Raw genomic sequence first — 18,433 nt, 5'->3', positions numbered from 1 at the left:
GAATTCCTTTTCTAGTATCAGAATTTTATTTTTTTTTCCCACTGTCAGTGATCTTTGTAACCTTTGTTACTACTACTGTCTGAGAAAACTTCCAGTGATGAAGTGTCCTAACTGGGTAAGAACTTCTGTCAGAGGTCTTCATACATTGTCAACTTATCAGATCACCATTTTTTTTTTTCAATTTTCTTCCAGTTTTAGTTTTCATTCTCATTTTTTAGTCTGTTAATTCAGTAAGCATTTATTGAGTATCTGCTACGTGCTAGGCATTGTGGATACAAAGGTCATAAAACTCATTCCTGGTCTAAAAAGAAAGATGGATATATTAAAAAATAATCATTTCAATTTGGTGAGTTTAGTCAATAGTAGTACATGTGGAAGGATGATGAATGGTTAATTCTCCCTTGGGAGGGGAGGACAAATCAGGTCTTTTTTTTTTTTTTTTTTTTATAATTTTATTTATTTATTTATTTTCCCCCCAAAGCCCCAGTAGATAGTTGTATGTCATAGCTGCACATCCTTCTAGTTGCTGTATGTGGGACGCGGCCTCAGCATGGCTGGAGAAGCAGTGCGTTGGTGCGCGCCAGGGATCCGAACCCAGGCCGCCAACAGTGGAGCACGTGCACTTAACCGCTAAGCCACGGGGCCGGCCCCAAATCAGGTCTTTATAGGAAGAGTTGGACTAGATAAGTATGGGTCCTTTTAAAGATGAAATGCTTATTTAAATAAAATAAGGTAATTGTAACTTTTTGACATAGAACATATTAATAGTTAGCATACTTAAGAACTTTTTGTCAAGTACTTTCCTCAAAAGGCTAGTTGTGAGGTCCACAATAAGCAGTCACTACGGGTTAGCTATTACTGTGGTAAGAATCAACGTCCACATTAGCTTTGTAGATAACCATGATATTGTTTTCCTGGAATATATTTCAGACCCTAACCTAGAGGAGGGGGAATGGCATATGGAAACAAAAGGTCTCCAAACCCAGTGGGGAGTCACAGACCACATGCACTTGGTGCCTGCCCAATCCCAAACTTCTTATTGGACAGGTAATTTTGCAATATTGAGAATCTTGGCTTTTGGTCTTGATTCTGCTGCTAAATCTGAAGTGACTCTGGGTAAATCATTTTAACCTCAACTATTAATCTCATTATTTTTACAGTGTGAGGATTAGAAGACCCTTTCAGTTATATGTAATTCTCTGGGTTCACTATCTCCATTGTTAAGTGAAAGAAGCGGGTTCATAGCTACCATTTGTAAGAAAAAGAATATATACATAAATACATAGAATATTTCCAGAAGGATGCAGATAAAACTTAACAGTGCAGTGGTTGCCTCCAGAGAGGGGAACTGAGGATGACTTACTTTTCACTGAATACTCTTGTATCTTTAGAACTTTGAATATTTGAATAGGTAATATTCTTGTATTACCTATTCAAAAATTATTTTTAGGGCCAACCCTGGTGGCCTAGTGGTTAAGTTCTGCACGCTCTGCTTCGGCAGTCCGGGTTCGGTTCCCTGGCATGGACCTACATCACTCGTCAGTGGCCATGCTGTGGTGGCAGCTCACATACAAAATAGAGGATAGATTGGCAGTGGGTGTTAGCTCAGGGCAAATCTTCCTTAGCAAAAAAATCCACAATTATTTAAAAAAATTCTCTGGTTTTATGAACCTGGAGCTAAAGAGAAAGAGGAGAGGGAAGAGGTTTCTTTTACTAAAAAGTGGGTCTAATGGAAAACTGTAGACCCAGTAATTTCAATTATTCTAAAAGTTACAAGCTGTGAACAAGAAAGATTATTTTATTAAATTTCAACCTGGAAAAATTAGACAAATTAGGTATTTTTTTTTTTACACCACAGAAGCACTCACACATTAATGTGGCTGGACCTATTAATAATAAAACACAAACCTTTTTCTTTGGTTGTGCTACTGCTCTTTCCAGAGCAGCTTTTAGCCTTTCCTCCTGGTGTTTTTGTTTTTCTTTAATTTTCTCTTCTCGCAACCTGTCAAGAGGGAAAAACATTTTTCTAACTATGAATCACAGAAAGTAAAAAAAGATCTACGTCATTACTATTTGGTAATGAACTAATATTATAAGATCTCCTTTAAGGTTAAATGAAAATACTTCATCTTCACCCAAAACTATGGCTTCTGAATATTCAGGTGAAATCTCAACAACAAATCCTGTTTGTGTTAAAATGGGAAGAAATTGCATATCACCATTTTGGAAGAAGTAAAATCTACCCAGCTCTTGGTCAAAAACAAGCACCTCAGCAAAGCCTTCTCATCCCTCCACTTACACTTCAGCTCTTTACAGTTAGTCTGTACAATGGCCACTTGAATTAATTTCCAGCTTCTTTTAAACCTTTTTGTTGAAATATAACGTGCAGAAAAGTACACAAATCACAAGTGTATATATAGTTCAATGAATTACCACAAATGTATTCTTTCTAGTTAATCTTTTTGAATGGTATCCTCAAATTAAGACCAAGAAATGCTATTTGTCTTATTCTCTTTAGGGTTGTGAAGATAAAATTAAATGAGATGACCTATGGAAACTGTCTAGTCCAGTGCCTGGTGCAGAATAGGCAGTCAATAAGTGTTAGCTATTTATGGACGTATATAATTATAAATGTAACATTTACTGAACATTTTTAATGCAAAATTAGATGTTATGTTAGGTGCCTCCAAACCATGGGAAAAGTCACTAAAATTCTTTTTGATAAGAATTATAAATAATTGGAATTAGATTCATGTATCACTACTGAAAATAAGTTGTAATTACACTTTGATGAGAATATATTTCCTATATTGTTAGTGTTGTTAGTGTAGTCAGTCATAGATCATCTTATGAAAGGAATAATCTTTCATTTATAATTTTTTAAAAAATTTGCTTTATATTCAATAAAATCCTATCAGATCACCTTAATATATTCTGGACTTCATTTTCATATGGAGGAAACAGTATCCCTTATATACCAGTAATGTAGTAAGCGATAGCAAAACATCTGATGTTAATAGTTAATATTTGAGTACTATGTGTCAAGTATGCTTTAGTCTCTTACATAGATTATTTAATTCTCACAATAACCCTATGAGATAAGTACCATTACTACTGCCATTTTATGTATAAAGAAACAGAATTAAGAGAGGTTATGCCACCTGCCTAAGGTCACAAAAGTTGTAAATGATGGAACCTGGACTGAACCCAGACAGGTCGGCTCTCATGTGCATGCTCTTAGCCATAGTACTAGCCTGCTCTCAATGTGTTTTTTTGCTATAATGTGAACATTATTCCACCTATAAGCATTCTCTAAATGCCACATTATACTGGGGATATTATATTTATAACAATCGTTGCCTCAAAAGTAGTATAGTCACGTGCTGCATAATGACGTTTCGGTCAATGATGGACTGCATATATGGTATTTGGTCCCATAAGATTAGTACTATATAGCCTAGGTGTGTAGTAGGCTATACCATCTAGGTTTCTGTAAGTACATTCTGTGATGTTCACACAATGATGAAATCGCCTAATGATGTGTTTCTCAGAACACATCCCTGTCGTTAAGCAACACGTGACAGTATGTACATAAAATCTTTATTTAACTTGGTATGAAAATTTGTAAATCAGTGCATTCTCCTGAAAGGCCCCAAGCTAGGCAAGGATGTGGGGACATGGGGGCTGGGAGAAATATTCCAGGGATAATAATCCTCATGAGTCTTGAGGAATAAATGAGTTAATGTGTAAATGCTATGTATGTAAGTGTTGCCAGTTATGCACCCAGGAAAACCCTCATTGCATGGCTGACTTGAAAACAATTCCTTCATAGATTGAGGCTCCCTCTAGTTTTCCAATGAAGGATTCCTAATTCTATGCTTTGGGCCCTTCACCACAAGTGCAGTTCTCCTTCTGCATGATAACTCTTCACAAATTTTCATATAAGTAGTGAATATTCATTCTGAAAATTGGCTTTTCCAGGCTAAAAGGACTCCTCGCCCATTCCAAACTAGGTCATTTGCCCCTGGTGCACCCTGTTTGTCAGTTCCTTTCCTTCCCAGGGCTCATTACCACTGGTAATGACACATTTATTTCATAAGAATATTTGATGTGTCTCCCACACTAAATAATAGCTGTAGAGGAGGGCCGGGGTGGGTTTGGTTCCACTGCGTCTCAATATGTTGATCCTTGCCATATAATAGAGACTTGCTTAATGTGGAATCCAAGCAAAAACAGCTACCCATCTCATTAAGTAATTCACTACACTTATAAGACATTGACTGTACTTTAGCCGCCGTTCTTTCTGTTTTATCCTCTCAATTGCCTCCACATTTTCTTTGGGAATGGATTCAATGAGATCACTCAATTCCACCAGGCGAGACTCTACTTTTACCAGTTTTTGAACTGGGTTAAGGCTGCCAACCTCACCATCTCCGATGCAGACTTTGTATACTTGATCAATTTTTTTACTAAGAGAGTCTATCAGTTTTTCCTAAGATTGAGAAGAAAAGGAGAGCAGAAAACATAACATCTCATCAGTTTTTGCTTGTTCGTTCAATAAATGTAAAATTCCATTTTACTATATTATAATGAAAAGGCTTTTATATGCTACTAAATGTTTCCTTTTTTAAAATAAAAACTTTAATACAACATAGAACAGTGAGAAAATGCAGCAGTGATATTTATATCATAATTTATAGTCATAGTATTACTATAGTAACACCTTGGATTATTTTCTTTAAAAATATTTCAGTCTAGGTATGAAAAGTAATTATAGTAAGATACACTATCTTTTTGCTTGAATGTTTTTGTGTGTCTGATTCCCTGAGCATTCAAGTAGAGGCAACATATACTTTAAATCCTTTTTTGCTACTCCAATGTATTTCCTCGCAGCACAGCATGTGAGCTCCTTTTTTTGCACTTACTACTCTAATTGCTAAAATTATAATCATCCTGTATGAGTTTTTTGCATACATGCCTTATCTCCCCTTCTAGACTAAGCATCTGGAGGGCAGGAGCTAGTTCTTTTCTTTTTTTTTTGAGGTAACATTGGTTTATAACATAAATTTCAGGTGTACATCATTATGTTTCGACTTCTGTATAGACTACAGTGTATTCACCACCAAAAGTCTAGTTGCCATCTGTCACCGTACACATGTGCCCCTTTACCCCTTTCGCCTCCCCCCACCCCCTTCCCTTCTCGTAACCACCAATCTGTTCTAGGAGTATTTCTTATGTTTACAATTAATATCTAAAGCAGCGCCTTGTACATAACTATGCACTTAATAAATGTTTGCTGAATAAATGACTGAATGTATTCTCTCAGAGGAAAAAAAAAAGTTACAAGAAAACAGATTCCCAGGCCAGCCTACAAAAGCCTTTTGAGGAGTTTAATTTTCACTCTTTCTATTGGGAAGCTATTGCAGTATTCTAGTCTAAGCAGAGGCTTAGGCCAAACCTTGCTGATCCCTGTACCTGGCCACTGCTCCGTTTTAACTGATGGTAGAGATGCTCGAGCTTGTAGGTAACGTGTGTTGGGACCATAAGAAACTTCGCATCCTCTCTCTCCATTGTGTACCCGGCATTCGCAGCTAAGAGAATCTCAATAAACTGCTGGGCAAAGTAAATCGCTTTCCAGGTAGCATCCTGCCCCCATGCCTGCTTCTGCTCAAGGAGATGAGAATCACCATAAAAGCCAAGGACAAATAACACTCAAGACAGATGTGGCTCTAGGAGCCATGGGAAACCCCTCCTGGAATCACAGATTCCTTACAGAGCCACCAACACTTAATTATAAGTCAAGATCTGTTACCACTAGTTTACTTCCAACAGCTTGTCTCTCCTACCTCCTAATTGAACCACCTTTCTGATGGTCCTGTTTACCATATAGCCCCTCTTTTTTCTCTCTAAAGTAACACTTATTGTATTTCCTATTTATATTAAAAATATGCTCCTTTTAGAAAACTTAGAGAAGTATAAAATATAGAAGGAAAAAGTAAAAATTCTTTTGCCAGAAACCTTTTTTTCTCTCCCTTTCTAAATAACATTTATTATATTTCCTATTTATATTAGCAACACATTCCTTTTAGAAAACTTTAGAAATACAGAAAAATATAAAAGGAAAAAAAGTAAAAGTAACCCATCAAGGGGCTGAAACGTTGTACATTGGATATGAAAAAACAATATTGCTGCATTGTTAGTCAGATTTTAAAATATACATTGAACACTGGTTCTGAGAAAAAGCAACTTTAATATGAGAATGGTTAGTAGTTGATGGAAATTTCTGAAGGAGACCTTCGCAACACTTAAAGTTTTAGAGATGGTTGGGCAGTGGCCTTTCAGGATGGCTTTTTTCTCTTTTTTTGAAGTTCCCTCTGTCCAACAGGAAAAGACAGGAGAGAGATTTTCTTAAGATAACAAAGTAAGAACAGCATAAGAAATAGGATTGGGGAATGAAGTTAAAGAAAATACTCATGTATGAAAAAGAGATTGAGGGCCTGGCCCAACAGCAAAGAAAAGGGCAAAGAAAAAGAGCTCAAGGCACAGGCCTACTGATGACAGAAGCCAAGTGTCGGTCCAATCCCTGGAGCTGCCCCAGGTGGCAGGCCCAGCCCAGAGCACCTGGGAGGAGGGGGTAAGAGGGGCTGCAAGGGATGGGAGGAGCTCCTGCTGTGTGAGGTACAGTGGGGCAGGATTGTGGAAGACAATACTGGGATAAGAACTTCAGATGCCTTCCAACAGTGAATGGGAAATGATCTGACCAGAGCAATATTAGGAGGAATAATTGTATCAAAACTGAATAGGGGAGGGAGGAGATGTCTAGGTGTTATTTAAAGTCCCTTCCAACTCAAGGATTCTGTAATTCTAATCCATGTCACATTCTGCTGTGTGCTGACTGTAAACAGCTCTCCCAGTTGAACTGGATCAGCTCCCTGTTCGAAAGAACGATAAAACCAGAGATGAATACATTCTGCAAATTGAACAATGGAATAGCTTACATTCCATTTCACGTTCAGTGACAATGAACAAACAACTGCCACACAAAACACCATGGATGAGTCTAACAAACATAATGTTGAGAGAAAGAAGCCAGATAAGCCAGACATATTTTATGATTCCACTTATATAAAGTTCAAAAACATGAAGACTAATTGATGGTGAGAGGTCAGGATAGTGGTCTCCTGTGAGAGGTGGTGGAGACTGGTAGGGGACAGGGAGGAAGTCTCTGGGGGTGCTGATAATGGTCTCTTCCCTGATCTGGGGAGTGGTACACGGGTGTGTTCACCTTGAGGACATTTCTTGAGAGAGAGATACTAATGAATGATTTCTGCGCTTTTCAATATTATATTATAGTACTTGAATTTAACATTTTATTTTAAAAGTAAAATATTGAATCAATGAAAAATGATTTTAGAGATTAACTACAATTAAGAGTGTGGGGCCGGCTCCGTGGCTTAGCGGTTAAGTGTGCGCGCTCTGATGCTGGCGGCCCGGGTTCGGATCCCGGGAGCGCCCCGAGGCACCGCTTCTCCGTCCAACGTGAGGCCGAGTCCCACGTACAGCAACTAGAAGGATGTGAACCTATGACATACAACTATCTACTGGGGCTTTGGGGGGAAAAAACTGAATAAATAAAATCTTAAAAAAAAAAAAAAAAAAAAAAAAGAGTGTGGAAGTTTTGAAAGAATAAAATATTGATTTTCTAGATATAGCTCCAAGGTAAATGATAATTTATGAATATCAAAATTAGGTGCAACTATGTTTATTCATAAAAGATTATGTTTCGCACATTTTGAGATCGGAAAGAATGGGAGGGGGGAAGCAGGAAAATTCTTAGTAAAGAATACTTTTCCCCTCCCAATTTTCCTTTTCTGCCTCTCCTTCTCCACCCCAGCATTTCACATCTCTAGGAGACACTATGAATTACTAGCTCCATTTTCCCAGAGTGTGCAGTATATGAATGAGAAAATTACACTTGTGACCAAAATTTCATAGATAATCTTTTAAAAAGTAATTTTCAGATCAATTATACCTTCTCTATTTAGGGATCTGGTTGCCTCAAAGTTTAAGAGTATTGAAATGCTACTTTTTTCATACCCACCCTAAACTTGGATGAAAGGGGCTTGGTGAGGGGGAAGGTAAGATAACACTGATTTTTATCTGACGTTTTTCATGTCAGTTAGTTTCAGAATTATTTAAAACAGAATTGAAAGGTGAAAACAACCCAAGTGTCCATACACAGGTGAATGGTTAAATAAAATGTGGTATATAAATACAATAGAGTAGTATTCAGCCATAAAAGGAATTACATTCTGGGGCCAGCCCTGGTGGCCTAGTGGTTAAGTTCAGTGTGCTGCACTTTGGCACCCCGAGTTTGGTTCCCGGCACAGACCTACACTGCTCTGTTAGCGGCCATGATGTGCTGGTGGGCCACATACTAAAAAATAGAGGAACACTGGCATGGATGTTAGCTCTGGGCTAATCTTCCTCAGCAAAAAAAAAAAAAAAATCTGATAGATGCTACAACTTGGATGAACTTTGAAAATATTATGCTAAGTGAAATAAGCTAGACACAAAAAGACAACTATTGTATGATTCCGTTTATATGACTTACCTAAAATAGGCAAATTTATAGAAACAGAAAGTAGAATAGAGGTTACCAGAGGCTGGGAAGATGGGGGAATGAAGAATTATTGTTTAGTGGATACAGAGTTTCTATTTGGGATGATGAAAAAGATAGTGGTGATGGTTACACAATATTGTGAATATACTTAATGCCACTGAATTGTACACTTAAAATGATTAAATGGTAAATTTTATGTATATTTTACCACAATAAAAAAATAGTTAAAAAACCCCAGCATTGAAGAACTGAAAGGTGGCCGTCATCACACTTATTGCTCTAGCAGTGTGCGACCCTATCCCCTCCTAACTCAGGGTGCTGTCCCATCCTAGGAAATGTGTCTCTGTGAAGGAGCCATAAACAGTTGTGCTTTTTGTAACCCCAGTAGGGGAGAACAATCGTCCTCTTCTGATAGAGTTCCCTCAAGTCTACCTCTGTTTGAAAATCAAGTTCATAACCATAAATGTGATTAGTAGTCTCACGTATAAGATTTGAATTTTTATTTCATTTGAGATTTTTATAAGGACACCAATGTTAGCTGGAGTTTTTTGTGGGTCTAGAAACTAACCTTTCTAATTGAACATTCATTCAACAAACATTTATTGAGCACCTACTTTATAGGGACACTAAACTTAGCTAACTAGGATGGGTAAGACAGTCCCTGCCCTTGAGGGGTCTGCGTCCAGCTGGGAGAGACAAACATGTAAATAAATAAGTACACTAGTGAGTGTCACAGGTGCTTTGATAAAGAATCTACCTGTGCAGGCCCAAAGAGACCAAAATCTATTACAAGCTCAGTGTTGGGCAGATATTCCATTCAGTGTTGAGTCAGTGTTTCCTCCATTAATTATTTGCTCCTCAAATTACTACCAAAATGATGACAGGTAGTGAACTACTTCATATGTACACACTTTGACTAAAAGAAATGTATTTATAGGGGGGAAATCTCAACATCATACTTTGTAATAAGTAGAGCAACATTTTCAGAGAACCCCAATGCCATTTGAATGCTATCTACTATATAAATTGACTATTACATACTCACAAGATAATTCTAAGCTGGTGTTCTGTCCCTATCATCAACCCAGGACTTGCGGTTCGCTTTAATTCCCCCATTCCAGTGCTGAGTACACAGGGAATGCAAATTATTATTATGAGCCAAAATAAAATTACCATAGGCAAAGAATGATTACCTGAGCATCTGAATTGAATTCTCCATAACTAAATAGCCGGGACCTTAATTCCAGTTCTGCTGCCTTTTCCTCTTCTCTCACACAGTTAGCCTTCAGCATTTCCTTCTGCTCCAAAAGAAACTCTATGTTGCTATTTCTATTACAAAAGAAGAAAGAGACCCCTGTCTGTAATTTGTGGTTTAGTGAAATAAACCATCAGTCAGGAGCTTCAACACCTTCCGGATCATGTGTCAACATTCTATGTCTAGCAGTCCAAATACAAATTTATATTTTAAGACATTGCTGAAGTACATGCAACTTTTCAGGTTAAAAAGAGAAAAATAAATGCACAGATGCTGCCTTTAACTTCCATCAGGAAGCATTTTCTTCCCCTCCCCTATTTTTGTGATTCCCCCTAGTCCCCTAAATAGCAGCCGAGTTGAGGTGTCAGGAACCCAAGTTGTGGTATGACCTATTATGTCAGTGTTCTCAAACCTGGCTGATAATCAGAATATTTGGGAAGCCAAAGGGAAAAATAGAGACTCCTGACTCCCTCACCTAGAGATTCTGATATAGATCTTCTAGAGATAGATTCTGACATAGATCCCCTTTTCCTGCCCATCCATACCCACCCCACCCCCAAAAATCATATTGTCAGGAGTGAGGGGCACTATACACTGTGAGGACTGGGAGAGAGAAGACAAGGATTAAAAGGATACAGTAGTTGTAATGAGTGGCTATAAGATTATGATTTTTAGGTTCTTAACTTCTGAACAAGTTAATTTGTTCTAAAGTTCAATGTAGTTTGACCTACTACTTAAAAGATTGCCATCTTCTGGCCCAGAAAACTGTTCTGAAAAAGGTTCTACACATTTTTTAAATGGGTAGATACAAAGGTCTATTCTCTGCGACTTGAAGCTATTTTCCAAAATTATAATATAAAATTTTAGAGTAGGAAGGAATTTTGTGAGTCATCAAGTCCAGCCTCCTTGCCCTGACAGAAATCTCTTTTATAATAAACCCAATATATCAGTATGTACATTATAAAATGATATAATATTTAAGTCACCAAAAAAATGTTTTGCTGAAAGTCAGAGCCAAGGAAAATGCATTTATTAGCATTATCATCTAAAGCATGATTTGATTAGCCAGATGATAGGGTGAACCTACATTGAATAAAAATTAAGGCAGTAGGTGACATTTCAGTTCTTTTTAATCTTTTAAACTGTCTTTTATTATTATTAGCTGGGAAAATATTTTGAAAGACGAAAGGAAGTAGACACTAAAACTAAAGCCAGTTGATTCTGTGTCAATGTAACTTCTACCTTTTACACTCTAAGTGTAAGCTATTAATAAAAATCTCACCCTAAATCCAGAGAATCTGCAAGCAAGAGCCACGCGTGAATGAGTTGAACTCTGTCTCTGGTTAGAAATTGCTTAATAGAATCAATCCACTTGTTTTGAGTGACTTACATTTTATCCTGTATGAGTTTTTCTCTTTTATTTACGTCTTCAAGATTTTCATCTACGTCTTGGGAATATTGTACCAAAGTAAGATTCTGCTCTTCTAGCTCTGTGAAGACTTGAAGTAGCTCTTCTGGTTCTTTGAAATAAAGCTCTGGCTCCTGATCAATCAATAACGAAGAATGTAATTCACTTAAAAATATGCTACCTATGTAAGTGTGACTTATCCAGAAAAATGCAGTGGGGTAAAGGAAGACCATTCTGATTATGAGGAAAACGTGGGTAGAGAATGGCAAAGGAGCCTATTTGCACGTGAGAGCTGGCCCTCAGGAAGAGGACATTTGGGGTGTTGGGGAGAGATGAAAGGTACTAGAGAAGAGAAAAAGGAAGACGAGGGTGAGGAAAAGAGAAAAAGGGGTCGAGCAGAAGGGGCAAGGGCAGGCAAAGAGGAAAGGTGGGTCTAGGGAGAGGCAAGGGAGAAGGAACAGAAGAAAGAGAAAGACAGGAGGCTAAATGAAGGTCATTTTCTCCCCACATTTTAATTCTAAATTTTTCAAAATTTTAAGAATAAGAATCTATTACTTTAATAAATTTAATTTTTAAAGAGATGACTTGGGTATTTGCACACCCATATTCATCATATTTACTATAGCTAAGAGGAGGAAGCAACCTAAGTGTCCATGGATGGATGAATAGATAAAGAAAATGTGGTATACCCATACAATGGAATATTACTTAGCCTTAAAAAAATAAGGAAATCCTGTCACATGATACAACATGGATGAACCTGGAGGACATTAGGCTAACTGAAATAAACCAGTTACAAAAGGAGAAATACCACGTGATTCCACTTCTACGAGGTATCTAAAGTAATGAAACTCTTAGAAACAGAAAGTAGAACGGTGGTTGCCAAGGGCTAGAGGGAGGGGGGAGAAGGGAGTTGTTCAATGGGTTTCAGTTTTGCAAGGTGAAAAAGTTCTAGAGATCTGTTACACAACAGTGTGCATATAGTTAATACTACTGTACACTTAAAAATGGTTACGATGGTAAATTTTACGTTTTTCACCCCAATTAAAAAAAAGATGACTTGGGTAAGGCATGTAATGGATGGTGTTTTTAAGTGTTTTTTGTTCCTTTTGAGTTTCTGTGGTTGTATTTAGGATGTGGTTAGCTCAAAGTGAGTCTTATAGTAATAAAGCACTGTTTTGTTGAAGGTTGATTTATCTTACAGTTCAGCTATCCCATATATCTCAAGCCCCAATAAAACCATAAGCAATCAGAAAGCGGCTATTTTTATAGGAAGACTGTAGATAATATATATCTCCTAAGTTATTACCTTCTTATAGACATTTATTTTTCATAAAATGTCTGATGACAAAAATGAACTATATATACAATTGGGGAACAGTGTCAAAATCATATTTCCTTCTGAGAAGTTGTGGAATATTTGGAATAGGAAATTTTAATTTCAAAAGAAGAAATGAGCATCTATACTTTTCACCAAACACAATATTTATATCATGAAATATAATCTGGTTACCAGGTCATAGTCTATATCATCATCTAAAAAGAATTCCAAACTGTCTTCTGAACTGATACTTTCAGCTCGGCTGTAAAAGAAAAAAGAAAAAGAAAACGCCTGATTTCTGAACCATTTTCTATCAACAGATTTGCTTTCGTTTCTAAATTGTCTTTGGAACCTAACTTATAAGACAGTTCTTTTCAATAGCCTGTTTAGCCTTTTAGGGGACTCCTGATTGCAGGAATCGATGGATTCCATGAGTATGCCAAAGAAGATCAGATTCAGTAGATCAGATTCAGTCCCAGACCAGGGTGACATATGCAAACAATTGAGACCACAAGGAAGGGCCATACCGTACAGTACCAAATATTTGAGGTGCATTTGTAAAGTAAGGCAATGTTTCTTTTAGAAACACATGACAAGCTACGTTGCCATACCTGTTTTGTCCCTTTTAATGCAATCTTCTTGAGAAATTAACATTTGCTCTAGTGCTCAAAACAAAGCTTGTAATACAATATTTGTCTTTTGAAGAGCAGATTTTTCTTTCTAAAATATCTTCCAGTCAGGTTGATGAAATGTTGGTTGGGGGGATGGGCAATGAGGTACATCCTTAGAGAATAATTATGTGGCTTGGAGAGTAGCTCTGGAAAAATCATTTGAGGAGGATACATTGAAAATGATTGGAGGGACCGGCCTGTGGTGTAGCGGTTAAGTGCGCGCGCTCCGCTGCTGGCAGCCCGGGTTCGGATCCTGGGCGCACACCAATGCACTGCTTGTCAGGCCATGCTGTGACGGTGTCCCATATAAAGTGGAGGAACATGGGCACGGATGTTAGCCCAGGGCCAGTCTTCCTCAGCAAAAAAAGAGGAGGATTGGCATGGATGTTAGCTCAGGGCTGATCTTCCTCACAAAAAAGAAAGAAAGAAAGAAAATGATTGGAATATTAAGGAGGCAGGAACCAGGGAGAGAGTAAGGTGGCTGTTGGTGTGACATAGGTAATTAACGCTTGAGGTAGAGGGTAGTGATGATGGGAAAAGTGAGTAAATGGGTGGGGGGAGGGAGGAGAATCTAGAGATACATGAAATAATGAAGTCATGGGAACCAAGAAGAGAAAGAGCCGCTGGGGCCAGAAAAGAAGAGACAAAGATGACTCCAATATTTGTAGTCTGTGAGCCTGGAATAATGGAGCTAGCACTAACAGGAAGGAAAGCAGTTTAAGGATGGGATAAGAAAAAGATTAATATTTGCTCATGTTGAGTTTAAGGGGACAAAATACCTAGCTGGAGCTAGGCTTCGAGCAATGAGAAATAAGGTGTGGGAAAACAGAAAGGGCCATAGAAGTAAATAAATATTTGGGAAACATCCCCTGAGAAAGCATTGATACTACTGCCCACCCCACTCTTCTCTTGGATTCAGTGATATAATTTTCTAATCAGTCTTCTCTCACCTCTCTGAAACTTTTGTTACCCTTTTGGTTTCGTTTTTTACACATATGTCTTTGGTTCCTCAGCCTTCTTCCCCTCTTATTCTGCCCATTCTTGCAGGGTGATCTCATCCTCTCACAGATTCAACCACTGCTAATATACTAATGACTCCCACATCTCTCTCTTTCTCTTGAGCTCTAGACTTCAATGTCCAACTTCCAACTGGACATCAGTATCCACTTGGCTGTCCCTGGGGGAGCTAAAACTAGCACATCCAAAACCACACTCCTTATCTTCCCTTAGCGCGTTCCCAATAACATTGAATGACAATGCCGTACCCCCAGTTGCCATGCTAGAAATTTGGGAGTTATCTTTGACTATGCTCTTTTCCTCACACTTCTCCCAATCTTTATGCAAGCCTTTCAAAGCCTGTCAATGCCACTTCTCTGATGTGTCTCACAGCCTTTCCTTCTTCGTTTCCACTGCCACTATCTGATTGAGACAGTTCATTATCTCTCACCTAAATTGTGACAACAGGCTCCTAACAAGCTCCTCTACCTCGAATTTTGTCCCCTGCATTTCATTCTCTAAAATACTGATACATCCAATTTTCTATAATGCAAACTGATTGGTTCTCTGTCATACTTTTGCTTAAAACCCTCAGTGGCTCGCCTGGGCCCTAGAGACAAAGCACAGACTCCTTAGGATGACATCACTGCTTACCTGCTGTGATGCAATACCTGTTTACCCCTCGAACCTCTCCCACTCTCACCCTGTGGCCCAGCCATTCTGAATAGAGCCAAGCTCTGCCACCTTTGTGCCAGGAGGCCCCTCCCTCTTCCAGAGCTTGTCCTCATTGACTCCTCCTCCTCTCATCAGACTCAGCCTAGATGCCACCTGTTCTGGAGAGTGTTTGCTGATCCTGCCCTTGCTTTCGCACTCCCTGTCCTCTCCTCTGGGTTAAGAGTCCTTCCTTCGCATGCCTGTGGCATTCTGAGTTTATCCTTCCAATGGCATTATCATACTATATTATAACTGACTAATCCCTTGTCTGTCTTCCTCACTAGATGGTAAGCTCCTTGAGGGCAGAGACTTTCTTTTATTTATTGTTGGGCCTGTAAGGCACTCAAATATTTGTTGAGTGAATGAAAGAAACTAAGAGTTGTGAACTTTCTGAGGGAGTGAATGTGATGTGTGCATCAATAGATGCAGAAAAGGCATTTGGCAAAATTCAACACTCATTTATGATAAAAAAACTCTCAGAAAAACTGGAATAGAGAAGATTTCCTCAACATGATAGAGTATCAACATCTACAAAAGTCCTAACATTTTACCTAATGGTGAAAGCTTGAATCCTCTTAAGAGTGGGAATAAGGCAAGGATGTCTGCTCCCACTACTCATATTCAGCATAGGAAGTTCTACCTACTGCAGTAAAGCAAGAAAAGGAAAGAAAAGGCATACAGATCACAAAGGAAGAAATAAAACTATACCTGTTTGCAGATGGCATGATAATCTTCATAGAAAATCCAAAGAAATCTAAAAAACCACCAAAAGAACAAAAACAAAATCCCTGGAACCAATAATGAGTTCAGCAAGGTCAGAGTAGACAAGATAAAAATACAACAATCAATTGTATCTCTATATACTAGCAAGGGACACTGAAATTAAAAATACAATATCATTTACAATTGCTCAAAAAGAAACAAGTAGAAAAGAAATACTTAGGTGTAAATCTAACAAAACTTGTGCAGGACATGTATGCTGAAAACTATGTAAGGCTGATGAAAGAAATCAGAAAAGATCTAAATAAATAGAAAGACATACTATGTTCATGGGTTGGAAGAGTTAACATAGTAAAGATGTCATTTCTCCCCAGACTGATATACAGGTTTGTATTACTTTCCTAGGGCTGCTGTAACAAAGTATCACAAATAGAGTGGCTTAAAACAACAGAAATTTACTCTCTCACAGTTCTAGAGGCTAAAAGTCCAAAATCAAGGTGTCAGTAGGGCCATGCTCTCTCTGAAGTTTCCAGGGAAGAAACTGTCTTATGCCTTTCTCTTAGCTTCTTGTGTTGTCAGCCATCCTTGGCATTCCTTGGCTGTATCACTCCAATCTTGGCCTCTCTCCACACGTGGCATTTTCCCTGCATCTCTGTGTCTCTTCTCTTCTTATAAGGACACCAGTCATATTGGATTAAGGGAAATTAATGACCTTAATGACCTCATCTTAACTTGATTATATCTACAAAGATCCTATTTCCAAATAAGGTCACATTTATAGATATCATGGGTTAGGACATTAACTTATCTTTTTGGAGACGTGATTCAACACATAACCAGGTTTAACACAATTCCTATAAAACTCCAGCAAGGTTTTTTTGTAGATATAGACAAGATTAATCTAAAATTTATATGGAAAGACAAAGGAACTAGAGTAGTTAACATAATTTTGAAAAAGAGAAATAAAGTACGAAGAATCAGTCTACCTGATTTCAAGACTAATAGCTACAGTAATCAAGACCATGTGTAGGGACAGCCACATAGACCAATGGAACAGAATAGAGAATCCAGAAACCGACCTGAACAAATATGCCTAACTGATTTTTGACACAAGTTCAAAAGCAATTCAGTGCAGAAGCCATTTCAGCAAATGGTGCTGGAGCAATTGACATCCATAGGAAAAAAAAAAAAAGAATCTCAATTTAAACATCACATCTTATACAAAAATTAATCTAAAATGGATCATGGACTTAGAGGTAAAACTGTAAAACTTTTAGGAGAAAATATGAAAAAAAAATCTTTGGGATCTAGAGCTAGGCAACAAGTTTTAGACTTCACATAAAAAGCATGATCCACAAAAGAAAAAACTGATCATCAAAATTTAAAATATTCGCTCTACAAAAGACCCTGTTAAGAGGGTAAAAGGACAATCTACGGACTGGGAGAAAATATTTGCAAACCACATATCCACAAAGGACTAGTATCTAAATATATAAAGAATCCTCAAAATTCAACAGTAAAAAACAAAGACAAAAATAGACAATCCAGTTAGAAAATGAGCAAAAGATGGGAAGAGACATTTCATCAAAGAGGATATAAAGATGTAAACAAGCACATGAAAAGATGCTGAACACTATTAGCTACTAGGGAAATGCAAATTAAAAGCACAATAAGATATATACATCATCAGAATAGCTAAAAAAAAAAACCAAAACAAAACAGTGAAAATACCAAATGCTAGAGGGGATGTAAAGAAACCGGATCCCTCATATATTGCTGGTGGGAATGTAAAATGGTACAGCCGCTCTGGGAAACAACTTGGCAGTTTTTTTAAAAGACTAAACATGCATCTACCATTCAATTCAGCAATTGCACTCTGGGCATTTATCCCAGAGAAATGAAAACTGTGTTCACAAATATATGTATAACAATTTTATTCATTATAGCCCCAAATTGGGCACAATCCAGATATTCTTCAAGGAGTGAATAGTTAAATTGTAGTTCATCTATACCATAGAATACCACTCAGCAATAAAAAAAGAACCAACTATTGACAGACCCAACAGCGTGGATGAATCTTCAGAGAATTAGGCTTAGTAAAACATCCAATCCCAAAAGGTTACATACTGTGTGATTCCATTTATATAACATTCTTGAAATGACAAAACTCATAGAAGTGGAGAGCAGATTAGTGGTTGCAGGGGTTAAGGGGAGGTGGAAAGAGGTAAATATGACTATAAAGGGACAAATGAAGAATCCTTGTGGTGATGTTTTGTATTTGATTGTATCTTGACTGTATCAGTGTCAGTATCCTAGTTGTGATATTGTATTACAGTTTTGCAGGATGTTACCATTGAGGAAAACTGGGTAAAGGATACAAGGGATCTCTATTATTTCTTACAAGTGCATGTGAATCTACAATTATCTCAAAATAAAATATAATTAAAAATAAAACAAAACAGTCACTGCTAAATGCCACAGAAGTGGAGCAACCCTACGGGCCCTGGAATTCAGAGCACAGTGTCTTTGTTGACTTTTGTCATGTGTGATTGTCATGGATACTGTGGTGCTGGCCCAGATCCTTTCCTCGGGGCCTGTGTACCCATCCAGGGCATCACTATAGTTTCTTAAAGTTCCCTTGGGGTAGCCAGGGTTGAGAACTAACAATTTCTGAAACAATGAGTACAAATGAGTCAACAATCAAGTAAGAGAAGAAACAAACAAA

General features: G+C 37.8%; 1 protein-coding gene across 2 annotated transcripts in view; it reads right to left on the bottom strand.

Moving 5' to 3' along the window:
* The window catches only part of CCDC38 (coiled-coil domain containing 38), a 42,330-nt gene that overhangs the window by 1,045 nt on the left and 22,852 nt on the right, over nt 1–18,433 (bottom strand). The window contains exons 10-15 of one of the 2 annotated variants that reach the window (XM_087449076.1): nt 12,800–12,869; nt 11,269–11,420; nt 9,817–9,952; nt 5,476–5,664; nt 4,287–4,492; nt 1,909–2,002 (exon numbers count right to left, since the gene is read on the bottom strand). In XM_087449076.1, coding sequence (XP_087305202.1) covers nt 1,909–2,002; nt 4,287–4,492; nt 5,476–5,664; nt 9,817–9,952; nt 11,269–11,420; nt 12,800–12,869 — 847 coding nt within the window. The remainder of the gene's footprint in view (nt 1–1,908; nt 2,003–4,286; nt 4,493–5,475; nt 5,665–9,816; nt 9,953–11,268; nt 11,421–12,799; nt 12,870–18,433) is intronic. The other variant, XM_087449075.1, reaches the window with a different exon arrangement.

This window comes from Ceratotherium simum, chromosome 25, assembly GCF_057802395.1.
Source record: "Ceratotherium simum simum isolate JZ-2026a chromosome 25, ASM5780239v1, whole genome shotgun sequence".
In the NCBI taxonomy this organism is placed as follows: domain Eukaryota; kingdom Metazoa; phylum Chordata; class Mammalia; order Perissodactyla; family Rhinocerotidae; genus Ceratotherium; species Ceratotherium simum.
This window is presented reverse-complemented; position numbering and strand designations above follow the sequence as displayed.